We start from the raw sequence: 26,576 nt of genomic DNA on the forward strand, positions 1-26,576 counted from the left end.
CAGCTGGATCTATGTGCAGCCAACTGACATCTAAAAAGTCTAACCACCCCAAAACCACCATACTGTGAGGGAAGCCCAGACTAGTCACATGGAGAGGCCAGGAGGCTCAGGCCGCCTCTAGCCTAGCTGAGGTGTGAGGGAAGAAGCCATCAAGGACAACTAGCTCAGGTGAGCCTTCAGATGGTTCCAGCCCCAACTACCATCTGACTGTCACCTCATGACACTCCTCAATCTAGAACCACCCAGCTGAGCCCAGTCAACCCTCAGACCTGAGAAAGTAATAAGTTGTTGTTTAAGCCACTAAGTTTTTTTTAAGTTAGTTTATTTTGAGAGACATAGAGACAGCACAAGTGAGAGAGAGAATCCCAACCAGGCTCTGCACTGCCAGCACAGAGCCAGATGCGGGGCCTGAACTCATGAAACTGTGAGATCACTACCTGAGCTGAAACCAAGAGTCAGATGCTTGACTGACCGAGCCACCCAGGCAACCCCTACGCCACTTAGTTTTAAGGTGACTAATAATCAAAACAGCTAGTAAGTGGCTGAGTGGGATTCAAACCAGACAGCCTCGTTCCAGACTGTGTGCTTTTAACCACAGGAGACAAGGATACAAACCAGGAGAACATCTCTCTCAATCTCTCTCTGTCTCTCTCTCATACGTACACACAAACACACGCACAAGAAGGCAGCACTGGGGAAGGATACCAGATGGAGCATGTTTTTGTCATTGATGCACTCCCCCTACAAACACCAAACCTCCTAGGTTTTTTACCTTCAGCGATTTTTGATGGTAGTCTTTGGGAGACCCCATACACACTACCCTGCATTCTCATTCAAAGGATAGCAGAAAGGGAAAGAGGTTTCCTTATATTGAATGTCCGCCACGAACCAAACTCTACTGGGTTCCTCCTGGTCCATTTCTCCTTTTTCTTTTTTTTTTAATATTTGTTTATTTCTGAAGGAGAGAGAGACAGAGCATGATCAGGGGAGGTGGCGGAGAGAGAGGGAGACACAGAATCCAAACCGGGCTCCAGGCTCCGAGCTGTCTGCACAGAACCCGACGCGAGGCTCGAGCTCACGAGTCATGAGATCATGACCTGAGCTGAAGTCGGATGCTCAACCGACTGAGCCACCCCATCTCCTGGTCCATTTCTTAAGCACATACTATGTGTCAGGTATCAGGCACTTTTAATAGAACAAGATAGACCCTGTCACACCTTCCTGCAGTCTACACCAGGGAGGGCAATGGACGAGCAGAAATACAAAACAAATGCAAGCTCAAACAACGACTTGAAGAAAGTAATTGCTGAATCCCACAGCAGGGGTGATCCTACTTTAGATGGGGAGTCAGGGGAGGTGTCTCTGAGGAGGTGGCATTCAGGCTAAGACCTAAAGAGTAAAAGGACTAGCCTGGCAGGGAGTTGGAGGAAGGGCATTGTAGGCAAAGGCCAAGGGTAGGTAAGACCTGACAGGTCCAGGGAAGGTTAGAGGCTCGTTAAGTAGCCAGGAAGTGGTGGGCATTGAGGCCGGGGGGGGGGGGGGGGGGGGGGGGGGGGGGCACTGGTGTGAGCTGTTGGCCTGAGGGAAGCACATGAATTTTATTCTGAAAGAAATCAGAAGCTATTGAGGGATTAACTTTTTTAACCTTTTCTTGATTACCTAGAATTATTGCTCTGAGCGTCCGGGAGTTCTTGTACTGAGCAGTAACAGAACCAGCCCTGGGTCTGCCACTCCCCTCCTTTGGGTTTGTTTGGTTGCTTGGTTTTCTCTTTCCTGGTTGTCATGGTCATTTCTTCTTCGGTGGGACCCGTCCTTAGGTCACCATCTCTCCATCCCCCTTCTGCCCTGGAGCTGATGAGTCCGAATGATGCAATGAAGCCCTCCTGCTGGGATACTCAGGCTCCAGGGAACTTGTTAACAGGCTACTTCTGGCCTCAGCACAAACAACATGGGGGAGTGTGCAGTGGAGCTTGGAAAGCAGCCTGTCCAGGAGTTCTGCTGCAGGCAGATCCCCACTTTAGGAATCTGCGGTGGTCCTGAGTCTGCCCTTTCCTGTGTGCTCTGCCGCCCCCAAGCCAAGTGAAAGAAGAGATGATTACAAAGTTGGGAAACCTACCAAAATGGACTTGAGTTGTGCCCCACATTTGTGTTTCAGTGTGAATGCTGCCCTCTCAGAGGCCAGGATGGAGGATGGGGTGGCGGTGGGGTCCTTGGATGGGGTGGGGGCAGCTCAGCACTCAGCTGGGCTCTGTAACTAACCAACATCCTCCCAGGCGAGGGCTTTGAAAGGAAGCCGAGGTAACTGCCCGCCCCACCGTGGTCCCTGGGCAACCCAGTGACTGCTGTTGCATTAGCCTCTTGGGCATCTGACAGGGAGTCCTGGCCTGACACTGCTGTCCTCTGCCTGTGCCTTCACTCCATGTAGGAGCACCCCCAACATCTCTAGACTTCTTTGAAAGTTAGGAGTATTAGGAACCTCTAAAGAAAAATAAAGAAGAGATTTCTCATTTACATTTTCAGATGTTCAAAAGTTACTGCTATAATAAGGACATTCTTTTTTTTTATTATTTTTTTTTAATGTTTATTTACTTTCGAGAGACAGAGCATGAGCAGGGTAGGGGCAGAGAGAGACAGAGACACAGAATCCGAAGCAGGCTCCAGGCTCTGAGCTGTTAGCACAGAGCCTGATGGGGACTAGAACTCATGAACCACAAGACCATGACCTGAGCTGAAGTTGGATGCTTAACTGACTGAGCCACCCAGGTGCCCAGTGAGGACATTCTTGTTATGTAACCTCCATCCTGATTGTTATGTGTGGGAAAAGCCCTCTCCCCACAGTCACTGTGCACCAAAGGAGACCCCCAGACTGGAGGGTGGGAGTGATAGATTGAAAATGAAGGAATAGGGGCACCTGGGTGACTCAGTCAGTTAAGCATCTGACTTTGGCTCAAGTCATGATCTCATGGTTTGTGAGTTCGAGCCCTGCATCGGGGGGTGCTCAGAGCCTGGAGCCTGCCTCGGATTCTGTGTCTTCCCTCTCTCTCTGCCTCTCCTCTGCTCACACACTGTCTGTCTCTCTCCCTCTCTCTCTCTCTCAAAAATAAATATTTTTTAAAAAATTTTTAAATGAGAAAATGCAGGATTATAGGTGAAGGTGGAGCTGCATAGTGAGGAGCAACACTGGCCTGTGACGTTTTTCCACTTCCCTTGGCACTTCCACTTACCAGCTGGGTGACCTGGGCAGGTTATTCCACCTCTGTGAGCCTCAGTCTCCTCCTCTGTAAAATGGGAAGAAACATACTTTCTTCACAGAGTTAGATCTTGTGAGGGTCTGAATAATTGGTGTAAATACCTAAGTGTTCCACAGACTTTAGTAATGAAGCATGTATTGTGCGAGAGGCCCCAGAGTGTGGCAGGAAGTCAGGTCTCACGCACTGGCACTAGGCGGCTAGGCCTGTTGAGCCAGTGGATGTAGACGCATGCTGAAAATAGGGGCATTTTTGTTTCCCAGGGAAGCAGAGAGGGAGGCGGTGTGATGCAGGCAAGCTCTCTGTGGGCCCTGGCGGAGGCTGACCTCAGTTCAAATCCTGGCACCCCCACTTGACTGTGGGATCCTCAGTTCATGCTTTTATAAAGGGACCAAATTCTCCCTCCCAGGGCTGTTTGAGGATAAAGTGACATAACAACTATTAACCATTCGGCAGTGGTTTAGCTTTATTCGCTTCATGGAATTAATTGGGCGGTCCCAGAATAGATGGATGGAGCGTGCAAGTTAGCTCGGCCACATGCTCCGACGTTTTCCCAGGGAGAGCTGATAGTGGCAGGTACTGGGACTCAGTCCGGCAAGGACCTTGCTTTTCCCGGAAACCCAAAACGGAGAGGGAACGATAAAGGAAATATGTGAACTTGACAATAGGCCTGTGGAAAGAATGCCAGGGGAAGGCAGCCCAGGAAGGGAGCTGGGAAAACCTGCTGAAGACAGTGACCTGGACCAGGTGTCCTTTTGTGGCCAAGGGCCCAGATCTTGTCACTTTTCCAATTCTTTTCTCTATAATCTTCTTTCTGGTATCTGGGGATATTTCTCACACGCTCCATGACATAGTTTCCTCTAGAAACCTCCACTTCGCCAGGATTATTTTAGCCTCTTTCACAAAACCACCTCCTGCTTAAATCCAAATCACAAAGTAAAGTGCAAATCAGACCATCATTCAACATTTCACCTTTCTGTAGTCTTCTTCAGTATAGCGCCATGTTGCACAAGTGTGTGTACATATTTGAGATGAAAAATTCAAGTTTCAGGAAGTTAGATGGTGAAGAGTGTCCCAGCCACACCCCCAGTTCCTCTTCCAGAGCAAACTCTGCCAGCAGTGTCTTGGGGTTCCTCCCAGAGCAGGAGAGTCCGGCACGCTGCTCTGCACCAAGAATTTTCCACTTAGCAGTAAATCTTGGAGTGCGTCTGTGTCAGGACCTTAGAGCTGCTTCTTTTGTCCATCGTGTAGATGTGCCCAAATTAACAGCTGGTATCCTCTTGACGGATGGCATCGAGACCATTTCTGATCATTGGCAGTTTGTTACAAACAGTGCTGTAGAATATAGTTTTGCACACAGTGCAAATATATAGTTTGCACAGTAGGGTGCAAATGGAACTATATGATACAAAACAAACAAAAAACAAACAGACCCTTAAGTACAGAGAACAAACTGGTTGCCAGAGGGAAGGTGGGTGGGATATGGGTGAACTTGATAAAGGGAATTAAGAGGTACACACTTCCCATTCTAAAAACTGGGCTCCTGGGTGGCTCAGTCCTTTGAGCATCTGACTTCGGCTCAGGTCACGATCTCATGGTTCTTGAGTCTAAGTCCCACATCGGGCTCTCTGCTGTCAGCGAAGAGCCCGCTTCAGATCCTCTGTCCCTCTCTCTCTGCCCCTCCTCTGCACATACACGTATGTTCTCTCTCTCTCAAAAATAAATAAACCTTTAAAAATAAAATAAGTCACAGAGGTTAAAAGTACTGTATGGAATTGTCAAATCACTATGTTGTATACCTGAAACTAACATAATGTCAATTATATTTCAGTGTCATGTCAATTATACTTCAATTGAAAAAAAAAATAGATGCACTTCTAGTAGTGAAATTGCTGAGTCAAAAGGAACTGTGGTCTTTTTACTGTGTTAGCTGGTGACAAAATGCCTTGTCTAGAAGATGTACCTCTTAACATTCCCACCAACGATACAAAAGTGCCTGTTTACACCACACACCCTCCCCAACTCAGGGCATTACTGATTCCCCTCCCCTTATCTTCCCTTTATCTTTGCATTATCTAATAGGTAAATGGTATCTCATTATAATGCTAATTTTCATTCTTATTATCAGTGTGGTTGAGTACCTTTGCATATTTACAAATATTTTCAAGGTATTTCCTTTCTGGGGCATTTGACCGTTTTGAAACAGCATTGGGTAACTACGTGTACTTTTATTTAATAAAATAATTGAGCCATTTTTTAAGTAAAGAACCCAGTGTGGATTAATATGGTCCCCACTGACTTGATCTGTCTTTCTATCTGTGACATAAACCCAGAAATAACTACCTCTGGGTAGTTTGGCTTTAGGAGCAGGTTAGCTGATAACTGAGCTGCTGGCACTGGCCTTCATGACTGGCTGTTGTCCAAATGCTCACAGAACACTCACGCAACACTGGAATTGTTTAAAAGGAGGAAAAGGGCAGGGCAGGGTATCGAGGGTCAGAAGTGGCTTGCAACTGTTTGTTGACCCCACCAGTTGTCATATTCTTGGTTTAACATTTCTCTTTAGAAAATGGTAGCTTGGAGAAATATTGTTTTTTTGCCCTTCTGAACCACGAAATGACAAGATGTATTGTCGAGGTAGGAGCTGTGTTTGTAAATATTTAGCCTCATCACGCGTGGGTGGAGACTGTCTTACTGGCATTTTGCCTCCATTGGAAAATGAGGAATGGGCAGTCTCCATGGGTATGACACTTGATTCCTGGATTCTCTTACTTGTATTGTTAGAAGGTTGGATCCGATGATCTCTTAAGCATTCTTGAACGCCTCCAATTCTGTGACTTTTCCTCTGGTAATTTCTTCCAGCCTAGAGTTGTTTGCAGTTGGGTGCCAAATTAACAAGTAACAAGTTTTTAATTAATGATTATTTTGATAATTAATGATAATTTTATTATTAGATGTAGTCACTGAGTATTCCTGTAGCCTCCTGAGTGGTTTTACATTTTTATGCTGGTAATGTAACTAGCTGATACCTAGTATAGTTAACTTAAGATCTGGAAAGAATTCTTACTGATCAACTAACCCATCTGATATATGTAGAAACTGAGGCCCAGCAAAGTGAAATGGCTGAACCAGGCTCCAGAACTTGTAGGATTTTTTTGGTCAATTTTCACCAAATTCTCTCTGCAGCAGAGAGCCTAAAATGCCTCATAATGTTGCTGTCTTTTTCCAGGGCTCATTCCTCTTTAAATGGACCTGCTTCTTAACCTAACTTTTAGCCTGATAAGGAAAACAAGATATGAAACCCAATTTTCCCTTTGACTTGGTCACATGACCAGATGCCACAGCATTCATCAGGCCCAATACTCAAATGGAACCTTTCTCCATTCCCCACCTGTCTGCCCTATGGTGTGATCCTTGATGTAAGGAGCTTCAGGGTCACATGGCCCCCATCTGTCTCATCGTTATCTTTACAACATCCCCAGAGGAAAAAGAGACAGGCTATGAGGTTAGCTTGTTTATTTTAGGAGGAAACAGACCCTGATAAGTTAGTTCACAGAGTTTTGGACTAAATTCCAAAGGAAGAAGGAGTTGGGGGAGGAAATAGAAAATAAACACCAAGCCCATCCAAGGACAGATTTGGTCCTTGGTTTTATTTAAACTGTGGAATGTTCAGTGGCCAAACCCCCTCAGGCCAGGCACAGGGAAACAGGGAGCTCTGTAACTACAGGGATCTTCTTGTAGCCAGTTATAGTCTCTCAGAGGTGGCCACTACCAGCTGAACACTTGGAGGTGAACACTCCTTGAACTTCCACAGTGTGTGCAGATATGGAGGCCACGAAGTTTGTCTGTTTCTCTTCTCTGGCTATCTTGTTGGTTCTCCAGGACAGGGTTTAGTATCAGCCCCTCCCCACCCCCAGCGGGAGCCTGGACCCCCACTCACTGCCGACCCCTTCCCCGCCCCTATTTACCCCCAAACCACTTGCACATCTGATCAGCTTTGTGGAGAGAACTAGGGGTGAAAGGAAATGGAGAGGCCAGCAAGAGCAAAGTGTCTGTGACTCCTCTCCTTACCAGCTTGTTTCCACGGCTCAGGCAAGTACAGCTGATGGAGGACTGCCTCTTCCCCCGGAGGTTATGTGTAGTGGTAAAGGTACTACTTCACCCACAGGCTTTCTTGAGATGGTGATAGGCTGGAAAAGGCTAGAAATCCAGACCCTAGGTAGAAACACCATTATAGAAGAAAAGGAAAACCTTCCTTAGTAATATTGTTATCCGAGTCACATATGGATGAATAATTTTTACAGTATGCTTATTATTATTACAAAAATAATATATATTTATTGTAGAACACTTATAAAACTACTTTTAAAAATATCACAAAGGGGCGCCTGGGTGGCTCAGTCGGTTGAGCGGCCGACTTCGGCTCAGGTCATGATCTCGCAGTCCGTGAGTTCGAGCCCCATGTCGGGCTCTGTGCTGATGGCTCGGAGCCTGGAGCCTGTTTCGGATTCTGTGTCTCCCTCTCTCTGACCCTCCCCTGTTCATGCTCTGTCTCTCCCTGTCTCAAAAATAAATAAAACATTAAAAAAATAATAATAAATAAATAAATAAATAATAAAAATATCACAAAGGGGGAGCCTCACTGGTTCAGTCAGTGAAGCATCTGACTTCGGCTCAGATCACCATCCTGCAGGTCATGAGTTTGAGCCCCACGTTGGGCTCATGGATAAAAGCACAGGCTGTGGGATGCAAGTGCCTGGGTTTGAAACATGGCTCTTAGGAAATAGCTGTGTGACTCTGGGTAAGTTATTTAACCTCTCTGATTCTCTGTATCCTCACCTGTAAAAGGGGGACAATAATAGCACCTGTTTCATGGGGTTATTGTGAGGATTATGGAGAGTGTGCTAATAGAAAGCTCTTGGGGCAGTGCAGGAATATTGAGAGAGCTCAGTCATATTGACTGCCGTCTTTAATTTTTTGCTATCATTCTGTACCTACCCCCAATCACATTTTCAGAAACAGCCTTTTCCAGTTGCAGAGTAAACTCAGCCTGGAAATGATACAAGGACTCCTTGCACATGTTTAACTGAAGTGGCTGCTATTGTTAACAGTGACTATTTTTGAAAAAATATATTTAATACCTGAGCAATCCCAGATATCTGATGTTTATTTTGAGATGATTTGTACTTCCTACAATTAGTAACAGCTCTTTTTTTAGAAACCCACAGAACTATTTAAGCAACTAAACCCTCTAATGTGCTAAAAATCAGTTACATTTCTCATTCAAGTTAATTCACTTTGTGAATCAGATTTATTTTACTGTTTCATATTTTATTTATGTATGTATGTATGTGTATATATGTATAATGTTAAAATGCAATCCACCCTCTTAAATTTTGAGTGTTCAGTACAGTATTGTTAACTCTGGGCACATCTTATACAGCAGATCTCTTGAACTTACTCCTCTTACTTAACTGAAACTTTGTGCCCCTTGATTAAGAACATCCCATCCCCCTTCCCTGCACCGTGCCCCTGGCAACCACCATTCCACTCTATGATTATATGAGTTTGGTTATTAAAAAAAATTTTTTTTCAGTGTTTATTTATTTTTGAGAGAGAGAGAGAGAGAGAGAGCATGAGCAGGGGAAGGGCAGAGTGAGAGGGAGACACAGAACCCAAAGCAGGCTCCAGGATCTGAGCTGTCAGGCCAGAGACCAATGCAGGGCTCAAACTCACAAACTGTGAGATCATGACCTGAACCGAAGTTGGACACTCAACCGACTGAGCCACCCAGGTGCCCCAAGTTTGGTTATTTTAAATGTTTTTATTATTATTATTTATTTTTGAAAGAGAGAGAGCAAGCAGTGGAGGAGCAGGGAGAGAGGGAGGGAAACACAAAATCTGAAGCAGGCTCGAGGCTCCGAGCTGTGAGCACAGAGCTCAATGCAGGGTTCGAACTCAGAAACTATGAGGTTGTGACCTGAGCCAAGGTTGGACACTTACCCAGTTGAGCCACCCAGGTGCCCCAAGTTTGGTTATTTTAGATTCCTGATGTAAACAAAATCATGCAGTATCTGTCCTTCTGTGAGTGACTTATCTCACTTAGTGTAATGTCTTCCAGCTCCATCCATGTTGCAGAATCTCCCTTTTTAAAGCCGCATAATATTCTGTTGTATGTATAAACCACATTTTTGTTATCTGTTCGTCTGCCAAAGGACATTAAGGTTGTTTGCATATCTTGGCTATTATGAATAGTACCACAATAAACATGGGAATGCTAATATCTCTTTGAGATCTTGATTTAAATTCTTTTGAATTTAATTCTTCTGAATCCCCAAAAGTGGGATTGCTAGATCATATGGTAGTTCTGATTTTCATTTTTGGAGGAATAAACCAAATTTCTTGAATATCTACTACATTCAATAGTAGGTACTGAGTACTGGGTATACAGTGGTGAATGGAATGAGAGAGTCTCTGCCCTCATAGAGTTTCTGTCTTATAATCACCAAATAAATATATCATTGGAAAGTATAAGGGTTATGAAAGAAAAATCATTGGTGCTATAAGAATACGTCACAGGGAACCTGATTTAGATAGTACAAAGTATCCTGTGGTGGGCTTTTGGGTTCCAAGCATGATTAAGACTTGGCCCCTGCTCTCAGGATGCTAATAATTTAGTGTAGTGGATGGGCTGCGGCAGAACACATATCTTCTCAGGAAGAAATGGGGAGAGAGGATCCATTCTACTCAGGTGAGAGGTGTCCCAGAGGGATGGGTAGCTGGAATGGAGAAGGGGCAGGGCATTTGGAGCTAAAGAAAGTCTGGGCAAAGGTGCAAAGGCAGGGGGCTACAGAATGCTTCTGGAGAACAGCAAGAAGCCCAGTGTGGTTTATGGGGAGAGGAGGGTGAGGTTTAGCAAGAGCCCCTGAGAAAAGGCCGGAGGGATAATGTGGTGACTAGTCATGGAGAATGTGTAAACATTTGCTCTAGAAGGAATCAGGGCACCCAAAGTTTTGGAGATTGTCTCTGAGTTCTGAGAAGGGGTGGGAATCATGTGAGGACGAGATTGGAAAGGAAGGATCCCGGGGACAAGAACTACAGTTAAGAGGCACCACCGACACATTGACAATGGCTGTGTGGACAGTCTGTGCTGGACAATCGACTAAGTGCTGGAGGGACACAAAGATGGATATGACACCTAAGGGACTTCTGGGAGAGAGGCTAGTGTTACACAAACAAATCAGCCCAGTAAGAGCTGCAGTAGGGATATGAGGGACCTGGCATTTGACAGGAGCTGCTAGTTCTACAAGGGGCAGGCCAGTGCCCCGCCAAAGAGGAGAGGTCTGAGCAGAGTCTTGGGCCATGTCCAACTGGGCAAGTGGCCTTGCCCACCCCAAGAATGGGGCCAGGGGCATGGGCAGGAGGAACCTGGCCTCAGTTCTGGCTGTCCTGCATTATCTTGCGTCATTTTATTGACACACATCTTGTTTAAAACTCATGTGATTAGCAACTTGGCTCTGGGAAGAAACTTAAGCATTTTTTTTTCCTGTTCTATTAAAAACAGACTGCCAAATTTGTTTTCTCAGGGCCCCCGCCCTATATTTACCTGAGCCAGGGGGCAACTGTTCTAATCTCAGGTGTCATTTCCTGGTGGGTGCCTTCAGATGGAGACCATGGTTTCTATGGGGGCTGTGATGGAAGCCCCTGATTGGATAGAAGTGGCCCCTTCCTTCCTGCCCCCTCCTTTTGTTCCCAGAACGTGGAGCCAGGATGCCAAGCTGGGATCTTCCACAGGACAAATTCTCTTTCTTAGCTATATAGCTTGTGGGTCCCTTTGCAAATAGAAACTACATTTTTAACCAGTTGGATTGATGACATCTCTTGTTTTGTTCTAGACGAATAAAAGTTCCATTAGAAGGTCTTGTAGAATTGATGGGGTGCCTGGGTGGCTCGGTTGGTTAAGCGTCCAACTCTTGATTTCAACTCAGGTCATGATCTCACAGTTCATGAGTTTGAGCTGTGCTCAAACATTGGGTTCTGTGCTGACAGCACGGAGCCTGCTGCAGATACTCTGTCTCCTGCTTTCTCTGCCCCTCCCCCACTTGCTCTCAAAAATAAATAAACATTAAAAAAAAAGTCTTATAGAATTGAAATGTCTATAATTGAATGAATAAATGTTAAAAATACATTGAGCACCATGGGACAAGTCTGTTATGATATTGATTCCTGTGCCCTCCATACATACTCATTAATACACACATACATGCACTACCCCCACATGTGCACACACACACACACACACACACACACACATGTTTGAATGTATCCCAGGGTCTGCTGCATTCTACCTAGCTGGAACGGATTCTCATAAACTCAGAGCATTCTCATCCCTGACCCGTCACCGTGAGAAACTTTCTTATCATCTTGGCCAGAAGGTAGGACACTTGTGAAATTACACAATTCTCAAAGTTCCAGTGGATGAGCCAAATTTTACAATAACCTCTTTGGTGAAGACTGATTTCAACCAAAGCATAGGGCTCCTGTTTTAGTTAAATTCAACTCTATGCTCAGCAAGATGCTCTGTGCAGTCCCCTTGATGAACAGATTTCAACTTCCTTGTCCATTCAGCAGTTTGTGGAGATGTGTATCTTTAAATAAGTTTAGCAGCCTTGAATTTGTTCTCTCTTCCTTCCCTTCCTTTCTTATGCATTTATTTATGTCAGTTTGATTGAAGTATAACATAATAATGCACTCATTTTGATTGTACAGCTTGGTGAGTTTTGACCAATGCACACCCGTGTAACCACTGCCATCATCAAGGAATAGAAACTTTCCATCCCCTCAGAAGTTCTTCTTTGTCCGTGCCGCTTTGCAGTCAGTCCCAGCTGCCCTCAGCCAGAGGCAACCACTGATGTGCTCCCAGTCACTGCAGCTTGGCTCTGCCTGTTTTAGAATTTCCTATCAGTGTGTATTCTTTAGCGTCTGGCTTCTCTCACTCAGCATGGTGTTTCTGAGATTCACCCGAGCGGCTGTGTGTCAGTAGCTCATTCCTTTTATTGCTGGGCGGTATTCCACTGTACAGTTTATCCGTTCACCTGCTGAGGGACATTTGGATTGTTTCCAGTTTGAGGCTATTATGGATAAAGCTAGCATCCTTTGTTCTACAGACATATGTCCCTCAGCAACCATTCCAAGCACATCCTGGGCACTTGATCATTATTAGTTCATCCACTTTTGACTTTTCATTTAAAATGTATTGTTAAATTTCAAAATGTTTATTGCACTACTAAGTTCCAGAGAGAGAGGTGTCCTAAAAGGTTGTTTAAAGCCAGTTTGGGGAATTTGGAACAGTTTTCCACAGAAAACTGTCCTTCAGGAAGCATTTGCTGAGGGCTGGTCTTGGTGAGCACTGTCTTGGTACTGTAGAGAGCAGGGTAAAAGGGCCCCGACCCTTGGGTGATCACAGCCCAGTGGGGGAAACACCTGTGACCTCAGATGGTACAGTTCTCTGGAGAGCTACAAGACCCTCTCAGGAGCCCAGGAGCTGGGGTGGCTTTTCAGAGGCAAAGGTTGGTCTGAGTCAGAGCTGTGGTATTTCCACTCAGAAGTGGGTGCCAGGTGGAATGGGCTATCTGTAAAAACTAACAGTGCGTGTCTGGACCAAAAACAGTCAACTCCAAAAGTAAAGACACTATGTAGGCCAAACAAAATAGAGCCGAGGGCTTTGTTCAGTCTCAAGGCCACTGGTTTTCAACTTTGTTTTAAGTGGTAGCTCTTTCCCAGACCCCCTTAGCATAGTGTGGCTGAACTCTAGTGATGATAGCGACCTGACCACCCTCTGTAACAGAATCTTCGCGAAAATTCATTACTCTCCCCCCACTGGGTCCAGTGTATGCTCTGGTTATCCCGGCCAGTCTGGCTACGCACAGGACTTTTGTAAGCCAGGGAGTGTCTGTGATTAGAATCATAGCTTTATTTTAGGAGCAACTCAGGGCCTTTAAGACCAACTGGTAGAACTCCATCTGTTTCACAAACAAGAAAAGGCCTCTGGATCTTTGAGGGTCCAGCAGCTCTACAAAATGTGGGCAGTTCTGTGCTCAGTTGTGTCTTTCATTAGCTGTCTTCTGAACACTGATTCTTTCACTTGGCTCAAGCATCATTGCCCTGTCACCTTTCCCCTAATTAATTGCGTTTTCTCCATGGCTGAAGACTATGCTTTGTCCCAACCAGGCATCCTTCAACATTTATTATGCTCCCACCATGCACCTGCTACATCAGTAGAGGGGTGCCTGGATGGCTTAGTCGGTTAAGCGTCCGACTTCGGCTCAGGTCATGATCTCACGGTTCGTGAGTTTGAGCCCCGCATCGGGCTCTGTGCTGACAGCTCAGAACCTGGAGCCTGTTTCGGATTCTGTGTCTCCCTCTCTCTCTCTGACCCTCCCCCATTCATGCTCTGTCTCTCTCTGTCTCAAAAGTAAATAAACGTTAAAAAAAAAAAATAACCAGTAGATAACTTGAAAGCTTTTGGAGAGCTTTCTAGATGTCAGAATGATTCTAAATGTCCCTCGTATGTTAACTCCAAAGTCCCATGAGGTATGTGGATGCTATTATTAGCCCCATTTTTACAGATGAGGAAATGAAGCACAGAGAGGTTAAGTAACTTGCCCAAGCTCACAAAACTAGTAAGTGATGGAGCCAGGATTAGACCCCAGGCAGCTGAGTCCAAAGCCTGTACTTTTTTCTTTTTTTCCAGCTTCGTTGAGACATAATTGACAAACAAAAACTGTATTTATTTAAGATGTACAATATGATGGTTTAATGTACATATATAGTGAAACGATTACTACAACTAAGCTAATTAACACATCCATCACCTAGTTACCACCTTATTTCTAATTGTGTTTAATTTGCATTAACTTTACATAGTATAGAAATATGTATTTGCAAAAACAGTAATCTTGATGAATATAGTCATAGTGCCTACCCTAGACTTCTGTGAAGATTAAGTAAATGAATATATGTATACTGATGAGAACAGTGCCTTAGTAAGCATATTATTAGCACTACCCATTATTATTATTATTGTCTATAACTTTCCAACTGTGATCACTCTTATACTTCCGGTTAAAGCAGAAATATGCATGGCCCTCTTTACAAATTGATCATAGAGTTTCCTATCATTAATGATGTATTGACTTGTCTATCTTAAATAACTTGTAAAGTACTCTCACAAGTTCAGTCAACAAAAGCACTAGGTTATTTTTTTAAGTTTCTGAGTAATGATTTGGTAATACAAAATCATGCGTATAAGCACATAATATTCTCTTAGAAATTATGGAATGAGGAAATCCATATATATACTATCATCAGGAAATTTCACTGCAGTTGTTTGTTTGGTTCTTTCCGTATTCTTTGCTGGTGCCTAGATCTTTCCCCCACTGGAAGATAAGAACAGGTTAGGAAGGAGAGCCTCAAAAATCTTTTATCCTAAGTGAACGACAGTAAAAGAAAAAATCTGACCACTGCCTTCCCTTTGTTTCCTATGAACTGCTTTTGACTCAGGATTTATTGTTGTTGTTACTGTTTTTAATTGGAAGCACTTTGTCAGGAGATTTCTTAGGACACCTGAAACTAATATAAGATGATGTTATATGTCAATTATATCTCAATATTTTTAAGTTTTGAAAAAGAGTAAGGCCAGTACAAAGCCCATACTCTTAACCATGTCTTGTGCGACCATGAGGAAGACATGGCCCCTGCGGCTAAAGAATTTATGATGCTATGAGAGAGACCCATACATCCATCTGATTATAAAGTGTAAGCAAGAGGTTCAGGGAGCTCAGATGAGGAAGCAATTGAGTTCACCTAAAGCAGGGGTTGGGGTTGGGGGGAGGGCACAGAAACAATAATAAAAGCTTATATTTACTGAGAGTTTACAAAAGTCCCAGCATCATACTGAGCATATTAAGAGCATTTTCTCATATAATTACTCAGCAGCTCGATTTTACAGATGAGAGAATTGGAGCTTAAGGAAATTAAGTAACATGGAACTGAATCAAGGTTTGGCCAGGTGTATTTGAAGGATGATAAGGATTTAGGCTAGATTTCTAGATCCTAAGCCAGAGGGGAAGGGCTCACCTGGACTAAGGTCCAGTGTGAGCAAAGACAGGATAACTTTCCTAAATCTAAAAATCCATGTTAGGGGCGCCTGGGTGGCTCAGTCGTTGAGCGTCTGACTTCAGCTCAGGTCGTGATCTCACGGCTTGTGAGTTTGAGCCCCACGTCGGGCTCTGTGCTGATGGCTCAGAGCCTGGAGCCTCTTCAGATTCTGTATCTTTCTCTCTGCTCCTCCCCCGCTCACACTCTGTCTCTCAAAAATAAATAAAAACATTAAAAAAATTTTTTTTTAATTTAAAAATCCATCTTCAAATAAGCAGATTTAAATTCCATGTTTCCTCAATTCTGTGATGCACCATCTAACCATCTATTGGTACCTTTTTAGAAGAAAAAGAAACTACTTTAAATGGGTTTTGCTGACCAACAATAATGTAGACATAGCTGTACCATCCCATGCCTTGGTACTCAGTCCTGAAACCGCCAAACATGGCAATCATCTGGAGGGTTTGCACAACGTACATCACCAAGTCCAGTCTCAGGGATTCCGATTCTGTGCTTTTGGGGAGGGGTCTACAAGTCTAAACTTTGGCAAGCGCCTTATATGAATCTAATACAAGAGCACATCTTGAGAATCAATGATCTATAGATCCTTCTGAGTCACTTTTCCTTCAGCGGGCAGATTAAATGACATCATTAATTTTAAGTCATTTCTTTAAAATCAACTGGAATGGGGCTTTTGGGTGGCTCAGTCAGTTAAGCATCTGACTTAGGCTCAGGTCATGATCTCACTGTTTGTGGATTTGATCCCTGCGTCGGGCTCAGTGCAGACAGCTCAGAGCCTGGAGTCTGCTTCTGTCTCCCTCTCTCTCTGCCCCTCCCCCACTCACACTCTGTCTCTCTGTCTCTCAAAAATAAATAAGTGTAAAAATAAATAATAGAAAACTTTTAAAAAGTAAAATAAAATCAGCTGGAACTTTTTGGTAGATAGGTACTTGGTGCCTATCTTAAATCACAAAGAATAATTGAGCAAGAACTACTCAGCCTTAAAAAGGAGAGAAATTCTGACAAATTCTACAACATGGATGGACCTTGAGGACATTGTGCTAAATGAAATAAGCCAGTCACAAAAAGACAAATGTCGTACGATTCCAGGTATATGAGGTACCTAGAGTAGTCAAATTCATAAAGACAAGCAAGATAGAATGGTGGCTGCCAGGGCTGGGGGGAGGGAGGAAAGGGAAGTTAATGTTTAATGGATACTTAGTTTCATTTGGGGAAGATGAAGACTTCTGGAGACGCGGATTGCACAGCAATGTGAATGTGCTTAATGCCAATAAATTGTACACTTAAAAATGGTTAAAATGGTAAAATAATAATAACAACAAGTGTGTATGGAAGAAAAATGAGCTGATCAACCTCTCCCAGCTGTGGTAATTCTTTGCTTAGTGACACTTAGTGTCTGAGACACTTAGTGATTTCTTCACCTTTGATTATACTCCCTAATATGTAACAAATAATCCTTTCACACCTGCATAATGACAAATAGAATACAGTTCTATCCACCTGTACCTTAAGTTTTCCTCATTACTTTAATTTTTTTAATGTTTATTTATTTTTGAGAGAGAGAGTGCAAGCAAGCTAGAGGCAGAGGGACAGGGAGACACAGAATCCGAAGCAGGCTCCAGGCTCTGAGCTGTCAGCACAGAGCCCAACGCGGGGCTTGAACCCACAAACCATGAGATCATGACCTGAGCTGAAGTCGGACACTTAACCAACTGAGCCACCCAGGCACCTCTCTCCTTGTTACTTTAAAACAAGAAAATGTGGCCATGCAGCCATTCCTCCAAAGATGAGTAATGGCTTCACTTATAGTAAACTTACATCTGGCAGCTCTATTCCCACTAACTTTTTATTTCAATGAAGTATTGGAATGATGTCTTTGATTTATTTATTTTGTGTGTGTGATTTTTGCCTTCTTTTTTTCAAAATGAAGATTATCTTTATATTTTTTTAATATAATTTATTGCCAAATTGGCTAATATACAGTATGTAAAGTGTGCTCTTGGTTTTGGGGGTAGATTCCCATGGTTCATCGCTTACATACAACACCCAGTGCTCATCCCAACAAGTGCCCTCCTCATTGCTCATCACCCACTTTCCCCTCTACCCCACTCCCCACATCAGCCCTCAGTTTGTTCTCAGTTTGTATTTAAGAGTCTCTTATGGTTTGCCTCCCTCCCTCTCTGTAACTCCCCCCCCCGCCCCTCCCCCATGGTCTTCTGTTCAGTTTCTCAAGATCCACATATATATGAGTGAAAACATATATCTGTCCTTCTCTGACTGACTTATTTCATGGGGTGATATCTTTTAAAAAGACATTTAAAATAACTATAGGAGCCCAAATTTAGGTGGAAGTTTAAATCCGTGGTAATGTCAAGGCCAGCCACTCAATCCGGGGGGTCCTTGGAGGAAGAGATGCGTGTCTCCATGGCTGAATTCGCACACGTGCCAGTGGTGACAGTGAGGGGAGCGGCAAGTCTCTCTTGGCACTGATTGTAAGAGTATTTCTGAACAGAAATACTCACATGTGGAGAAAATTATTCACCAGCCATGGTTTTTGGTAGCAAATCAAAGAAGCTAATTCTGGCTACCTGAGGCAGAAAAGGAAATTTGCAGAAAATCAGGTTGTTCACCGAGTTAATGGGTACGTCGGAGAGCTAGTCTCGAAAACTAGCTTAGGAATCCACCACCACTGGGCTGTCAACTCAGCTCCTCTGCCATGAATAAATTCTCATTTTCCCTGTGGCTTTGCATCCTTCTGTCAAGATTTAACACCCCCCTCTGGTGGAAGGAGATGACTCTCTGGTTCTAGATCACCTGCCTGTACCGCAGACTGCCAACGAGTGGGGCAAGGGACTGTCTGCCACACCTTCAGCTTCTGTGATGCGCGGGGGACCCCACCCCTCCCAATAGGAAGGGTGTTCAGCAAAACTCAACTTGCATCCACTCCAGTGTCCACATGCAGCTCCTTCTAGTGGTCACTTCCAAAACATCTTACCTGACTACCAGGGCATAGCATCATCACTCACCTGCTGAGGGTCTCCTACCTGGGGTTTGGGGCTCTCTGGCACCCAAGTCTGTCTCAAATGACAGAACCACTTTGGGAGGCCTTATGTTCTGGCCCTGCAGGGACAGAGCTCAGAGTGAAATCTTGACTCTGAACCCTTACATACTACAGTGTGACCCCGTTCAGTAGGTCTTTGATCTTCCTCTGTTCTAACCTGACTACTGATAGTGATCAAAATAAACTCTGGCCCACATTCTGACAATTACCTTTGCCTTCCTTGTCCCCAGGGAATCAGGGAGTGCCACCATGAAAGACAGAATAGAGAAGTGAAAAGCACAAACGGGAAATATACAAACATGTAATGATGATAAACACCATATATAGGGCGGTGCTTTCCTCTGGGGGATGTGCTTGGGGAGGGGTCTACGGGAGGCTTCAGCATTTCTGAATGTTTTGTTTTCCTTATTAAAATTGTGTCTGAATCCTTTCTTTCTTCAACTACTCCCCTTACATCTGTTCTTCAAATTTATGGAAACTTTAGTCAATCGGCCCCCTTTATTTTTGAAAATAGATCATTCCCTAGACACATTCTTATCTACCTCAGATCCCTCAGAGTCAGTCAGTATCCCAAATTTGGTATTAATATTTTTGTATGTTTGTATAGTATGTATCCATTGGCTCTTGAGTATTGCTTTGTTTTTTTAACATTTTAAGTGAATGTTATCCTACTGTACACATTCTTTTGAAATCTGATTTTTTTCTCACCAGTCTTTTGGAGATTGGCCTGTGTTGACAAGTGAAAATCCAATTCATCCTCACTGCTGTATGAGTATTTTGTAATACAAATAAAGTAGACTTAAATTCTTTAAAGTATCTGAAGCAAACAAGGCCAAGTGTCAAAATTTACTAAAGTTATGGGTTGGGTATATCAGCATTCATCATATTGTTTTCGAGACTTTTATGTGTGTTTGGGAGTTCTCAAAATCTATTAAAAGGGGTGATAGCACCAAATAGGAGTCAGGAAAGTTGCCATCTGGGCTTTAACTGGGCTGCACTGAGACTGAGTCCACAGCAAATCAGACTGAGATTAAAAATAAACCTGGCGGGACGCCTGGGTGGCTCAGTCAGTTCAGCGTCTGACTTCGGCTCAGGTCATGATCTCCCGGTTCGTGGGTTCAAGTCCCGTGTCAGGCTCTGTGCTGACAGCTCCGAGCCTGGAGACTACTTCGGAGTTTGTGTCTCCCTCTCTCTCTGACCCTCTCTTGCTCATGCTCTGTCTCTCTCTGTCTCTCAAAAATAAATAAATGTTAAATTTAAAAAAAAAATTTTTTTTAAATAAATAAACCTGGTGGCACTAGTCTCCTCTTATTTGCTTTTCATGGGCCTCTGCCTCCCCAGGGAGATGCCCAAAACAGGCCTTGACCATGGCCTGTGAGGAGTGTTTATGTAGCTGCACAATTTGGAGTATACTGGCACATGGCCAAACCGAACTAAACAGAGTCTGTTGTGGGCCTAGCCATTTTTAAAAAGAAATTGGCAAAAGACATTTCACACAATGGCTGTGAGACATGATTTTTTTTTTTAATATTTACAACTTACTTAAGATATAAATAGTCCAAACGATAAATACTGGTCAAAGTTTGGGGCAGGCCAACCTTTGGCCTCCTTAACACTCTTAAAAATTTAGGAGAAGATAATTCTTCTTTTGTTGTGCTTACTAGACCCCCCATGAGACCTCAAGTGGCCCCCGGGTTTTCTTCCTTCACCATTTCTGCTTCTTTCAGAAAAGTGAGACTTTGGTAGAAGGGAGAACTTTTGACCCAGGGCCTGTGGTTTTACAGAGCCATTGATCAAATTTGCCATTCATCCCCAGGACTGTACCAGGTGAAATGAGAGACTTGTGGGGACTAAGTGAAATGACAGATAAGGAAGTAAGCGATGCCCAATCAAAATGCCCATGAGCACCTTTTCAGTTCCTGTTTCTTTCCAGGGAAGGGTTCCTAGGGTCCTCAGCATTATCTCCTGAATGCATCCAGCCCCAGGGGACTCATTTGAAGTGATTTTCAGTCCATGGAGCCTCCACTGCCTCCTTGGAAAGAAGTGCTCTGTCCTTGGCAGCTGCCAGAGAACCAGTGAGTCCCCAGCTCTGCTAGTAAATGTGTCTTCTGAGCAGTCGGCCACACTGATGTGCCCTTCTCTCCACCTAGGCTATGACTTCTGCCAGGTCCTACAGTGGTTTGCAGAGCGAGTCGACAGGATCATCCTGCTATTCGATGCTCACAAACTGGACATCTCAGACGAGTTCTCAGAGGCCATCAAGGCCTTCCGCGGCCAAGATGACAAGATCCGTGTGGTACTGAACAAGGCTGACCAAGTGGACACGCAGCAGCTGATGCGCGTCTACGGGGCCCTCATGTGGTCCCTGGGCAAGGTCATCAACACACCCGAGGTCCTTCGAGTCTACATCGGCTCTTTCTGGGCACAGCCCCTACAGAACACTGATAACCGCCGGCTCTTTGAGGCCGAGGCCCAGGACCTCTTCAGAGACATCCAGAGCCTTCCGCAGAAGGCGGCCGTGCGCAAACTCAACGACCTCATCAAGAGAGCGAGGCTGGCCAAGGTGAGCCAAGGAGACACAGTGGGCAGCAGGGGATGCTTCCCATTCTCTCCTCTCTAAGGGAAGGTGGGGATGGGAGAGGTTCCATTCTAGGGGACCTCAGGAATGGAGCACAGAAGAGGTTAAGAAGGGAGCCTCAAGATCAGTACGTCTGTTTAGGTTCTGGCTCCTACTCTGTGGTCTTAGGCAAATGAGTCAACCTTTCCAAACCTGTTTTCTCATCTGTAAAATGGACCCAGTAAAAGCACATCATAGGGTGCTTGTGAGGATTCAGGGTGACCTGGCTTGCAGAGCACACAGGAGGGATCATGCACTTACCACCTGGAAGCTGCTATTTTCTTAGCCCAATGGGAATGTAGCCAGCTGAACCAGAGGGGTGGCATTGGTGGGACCAGTATGGTGCTGAGATGCCAGCATTAGTCACCCTGGGTCTAAGGCGCAGAACCCGATGTTACTGCCTGGAGCCAGGCAGGAAGCTAGATTCAGCCTGGCCCACAGAGTGTGCTGCTTTGGGGGTGGCACCCCATCCCCATTCTGGCTGGGAGCCTGTAAGCATGCCCGCCAGGCCTCTGGGCTCTTCCGCCTCGTAGCTGAACCTTTCAGCAGCCCCAGGGGTGGGTACACAACAGGGTAAGTGGTCATCTGGTAACCACCCTCGAGTACTGTCATTGATTCTGTCACGTCTCTGAAAAGAGAACAGCACATGACTCCTCTAAGAAAAAGTATGGAAAAAAAGATGGTTCTTTAAAAGTTGTGTGCACATTTCATAAAATCATATTCCTTTGGGACGCCTCAGTGGCTCAGTTGGTTAAGTGTACGATTCTTAATCTCAGCTCACGTCTTGATCTCATGTCTGTGAGTTCTAGCCCCATGTTGGGGCTTTAAAAAAAAAATCCTATTCCTCTACTGCTGGAAGTGCCCCCAGAGTTTGTCTAGTCTCAATGATCATCAGAAGCACTCTGGAGCTTTAAGCAAAGTAAATTCCCAGGCCCTGCCCAGGAGCTTCTGATTCAAGTGTGTCTGTGCATGTCTGTGTGTGTATATGTGAGTGTGTGCATGCGTGTGTGTGTGTGTGTGTGTGTGTGTGTGTGTGTGTGTAAAGCTCCCCAGGTGATTATGATAATCAGCCACATTTCGAAGCCAGAGGTCTATCCACTCCTGCAATTTAGAAGGACGAGGTAGAATAAGCAATTTCTCCAGAGTCACCTAATCCATGAGTAACAACACTAGAACCAAAAGACAGCCCTCCTGCTCTCAGCCTCACCCTGTGCCTTTGTCGTGTCCACTGAAACCAGTCCACAGGCCTGCCTCTCCAAATCCACTCATACCCTGGTCAGGGTACTTCCAGCTTACTTCCCCTTTGTCTTCTGGTGGCAAAGAAACCATGTCCCCTCCCTTATCCTCTTGCTGCACAGAGAGTGACTTTTGGTCTGGCCATGGGGTCCAGCAGGCCAGCCTTCTAGAATCCACTACCCCTTGCCTCATTCAGTCTGTATTGCTCAGCACCCCTGGGCTGGGACTGGGGAGCCTGGCTGGTAGAAGAGGAGGCTCCAAACCCCCCATTACAGAGTGGTGAGCTGTGTGCTGATTGAGGTGTGGACACCGTGCTCTGAGGAGGGGGTTTGGCCAGGAAAGGCAAGAGGCCTTCGCTGAGGGTGACAGGCGGGCAGGCGATCGGCCTTCTAACGCCTCCTTATCATTGCCCAGCAGCCTCTATCTTCATGCCAGGATGCTCACCCAGCAGCATCTCTCTATAGCCAAAGAGATGCCTCCCCGGTTGCTGCAGCTCCACATGTAGGACCTCCATCTGCTCTTTTTCTCTCTGCTTGCCATCACTCCCGGAGCATGCTCACACGGACTCCTGGATCGCCCAGCTGATCCCCAGTCACCGTGTACCTGCGAGCCACCATTCTTTATCCTTTCTTCCAGGCTGCTTCCTTTCTGGAGCTCCGGCCACTTTGTTCCAGTTCTGCAAGGCAGTGGTGCTAACCAGTTTGTAAATCCACTTACTTGCAGCTTTGCTGGTTTCTCTTGTGTGCTAGTCCTGGGCCTAATGCTTAGTGGCAGGAAGTCTGTTTTTTCCCCATTTGGTAACCCCTTAGCATGTGATATTTCTCTTCTTCAGCTGATACAGCTGAACTTACCCTTCAGGATACACAATACCCAACATTATTTTATAACCAAAGCAGAGATATCATGTGATAGCTTTGGAGATTTCAAGATTTTTTTTTTAACTATTTATAAATGCCCACGGACATTTCTATTTTACCAGTCACTGCTGAAGGCCTAGTGACTCAAGACGCAGCTGTATTCGGTCACATAAATAAATAAAGAGCAAAGACCTCACTGGGCGTGCCAAGTGCCTTGGGACTTCTCTGCCCTCCTTGAGCATCAGGCCCTCTGAATGGATCAGCGTGGCCATAGAATGCTGCTCTGTACTGACACTGGGAATAATGAGAGCCTTGTGTAGATGCAGGGGGTGGGGGGCAGGGGCGGTCAACTTGCTGAGCTTACTTCTAGGAAAAAAGCTTGTCTTTTTTTTCTTCCTAAGAATAGTATCTGGCTTGTTCCTTTTCATAAAGGAAAATGTGTGAAGTATGGATGTTTCCAGGCTGAGCCTCTCAGTGCCAGTGTGCTGGGCGGTACCATCCTGCGAAGGGGGACAGGAAACAGTCTCAGGCAGATAAGAAGCAGAACTCAACACAGTGGCCTTAGCCACTAACCAACGTCATCTGCTTTACACCATCTGCGATTTTATGGCCATTTGTAAACTTGTTGCCTAAATGGACAAGGAGTCAGTCGCCTGAGTTTTTCTCTTCTCAGTGTTTGTATTTCAGGAAAACGCTCTTTGATTTTGGTATATTGATCTTTATTTCTCTTGATCCGGTTTTGTAAGCCAACCTTACTGAGGGTCTGCAGTATTCCAGAAGCTCTACAATTTGTATTGCATGTGTTATTTCATCTGATCCCGCCAATAACTGCACAAAGCTGGGCATTATCTTTGTTTCTCATACAAGGGAACTGTAGCTCAGAAAGGTGAAGTAACTTGCCCAAGGCCTTACAGCCCATAAGTTGTAAAATATAAATTCAAGCCGTAGTTAGTTTGACTCCTTGGTCTGGAAACCATTTACCTGAAATGCGGAGTGGACAACATCTATAGCTTCTCATCGTGTCCTTGCTTTCTGCATTAGTCTGCCATTCTGTGTATTCTATAAAATTGTTTATCCACAGGAACCCTGCAAAGTTTAGAGGTTCATCAAGCTGACAATTTGAAAACATGCGAAGGATAAGTTTTCAGATGTCACCTAGGAGATGTCAGATCTGGGTTGGGGTGTGCCCTGTATCTATTTATAGAACACCTTAATTCAGTAGAAGTCACATCCCATCCAGAAGTAAAGAAGTGTTATCACTAATGTCCTGCTGGGTTCCACAGTGATCAAACTCAAGGTGTCCTAAAAAGGACACTTTAATAATTGAAAAATGGCACTCTTATCAAAGATCTCTTGAAATGTAATGGTTTCCCTGCTTCTTCTTAATATATATATTTTTTTCACAACTCTCTATTTCAAGGAATGAGAAAACCTTAGAGTGGGTTTTTTGGTTAACCTCAAAGATCACATCTTCATGGTATCAGTAGGCATCCTTTTTTGAAGACTATTTACAATCTAAAATGCTAATCAAAGCTCATTTCATGATTCTTTGGGCTATTTTGGGAAAGCCCAAAAAAGTATTTAAAAAATATAATTCAGTTTTACTCAGCTATAATTAAAATAGCCAAAGTAGGGAAATTAGGCTCTTGCAAACAAATCCCAAATAATAATGCTTATGGAATAAACGAACAAAAATAAAAAGTGAGGATTCCACCCTTTATAAACATTGCCCAAGAGTAGGAAAAGTTCCCACCCCTTTACAGATCTTCACCCAACAACAAGAAAAAAAACATTTAAGGAAGGAACAGCTAAAAGTGAGAAAGAAAAGGAGAGGTCAGTGATTTTCAGGGTTCACCCTAGCTCTGTGGCACTTAGTTTTGTCTTCAGAGCGTGTTCTCCAGTCACGTGTAAAACCCAGGGCCCAGCTTTCCAATCTGTCTGCACTGCCAATTCCTTCTGTAGAGAAGTTAGATGTTTTGAAATTCGCCAAATGGACCCAGGCTAAGGTGTGAAAATCCTTCTACAGTGGCCGATGGCGACCCACTAATGCTTAGCCTACCAAGGGACTTTTAAAAATAGCTCCGTCAGCTGTGGGTATGTGTGTCAGTATTTGTGTCCATGTAGGGAAGCCTGTCTCTTTGAAGGTTGACCTCAAATGAGTGAGTGGGTGGGCCCCCTTGAGTCCCCTTTAAGCTGTTCAGAATCAGGTGCTATGGGTGCCAGCTTTGATTGCAACAGACTAACAAACCCCCTGCTCCATGGGAACCAAGAGCTGCCTTTTTCTGCCTCTTACAGTCTCACAGTCTTACTACCCCATGGGTCCACCTTTTGGGTCTCTACTGCATTAACTGATTTTTTCTATATCCCCATAAACCCGATTTTGAAATATGCTGATCCCCTGATGTTAAATGCTCTATGCAAGTTTTAAGCTGGGCCTACAAAGATGCAGGTCTCCAACAGGTTGTGTTAGCTAACAGATGAGGTCACATAGTATGACCTACACATAGTGTGGAACCATGTTCTCCCAGCCTGAATCCTCCCCTCCAAACTGCTCCCCAAATTCCATGAGGATTTCCACTCCTACTGACCATAAGCACTGGAAGCTTCCAGCACTCGCTGCCTGGGGTTGCCCTCCACACCCAGGATGGATATATCCAATATCACACTGAGTACATGCTTCTCCACCTTGGATATATATGAACACTTGTCACTGGACACAGTTAATGCAATTGTAGCAGAGTATATATGTGAACTAGATATAAATCCATGTATATTTAAAGGGAAGGACATCTCGGGGCACCTGGGTGGCTCATTCGGTTAAGCGTCTGACTTCAGCTCAGGTCATGATCTCGCAGTCTGTGAGTTCGAGCCCTGCTTGGACCTCTGTATTGACAGCTCAGAGCCTGCTTCAGGTTCTGTGTCTCCCTCTCTCTCTCTGCTCCTCCCCCATTCATGCACTTTCTCTCTCTGTCCCTCAAAAATGAATAAATGTTAAAAAAAATTTTTTTTTAAATAATAAAGGGAAGGACATCTCTTTTTGCTCGTTGAGTTATAGCCCATAAAGAAACTGACATTGTGATCCACTTGATCTATCCTCAGTCATCACCATTGGATGAAGTGGAGCTTTCCCAGTTTTATACATAAGAATGTTCAAAAGCCAACCAGAGTTCAATGTCACTGACTTGTGAATGAAGCTCTTGGGACCCAGATTCATCCTATTACTATTCACATACATAGAACTTACTAATATTTCAGTAACTATTAATAACTCAGTAAGAGTTTATTCATTATTCAGTAAGAACAACCACAAGCCTTCTCTGCATTACAAACCCTCCAGCTGTTGGTCTTTGGCCATTAGGCAATAACAAGCAACATTT

General features: G+C 44.5%; 1 protein-coding gene across 1 annotated transcript in view; it reads left to right on the forward strand.

The window, feature by feature from the left end:
• Positions 1 to 26,576, forward strand: part of EHD4 (EH domain containing 4) — an 84,570-nt gene that overhangs the window by 43,264 nt on the left and 14,730 nt on the right. Inside the window, exon 4 of the mRNA XM_015064896.3 lies at positions 20,640 to 21,052. Within this exon, the coding sequence (XP_014920382.2) occupies positions 20,640 to 21,052 (413 nt within the window). The remainder of the gene's footprint in view (positions 1 to 20,639; positions 21,053 to 26,576) is intronic.

This window comes from Acinonyx jubatus, chromosome B3 (assembly GCF_027475565.1).
Source record: "Acinonyx jubatus isolate Ajub_Pintada_27869175 chromosome B3, VMU_Ajub_asm_v1.0, whole genome shotgun sequence".
NCBI classification, from domain to species: domain Eukaryota; kingdom Metazoa; phylum Chordata; class Mammalia; order Carnivora; family Felidae; genus Acinonyx; species Acinonyx jubatus.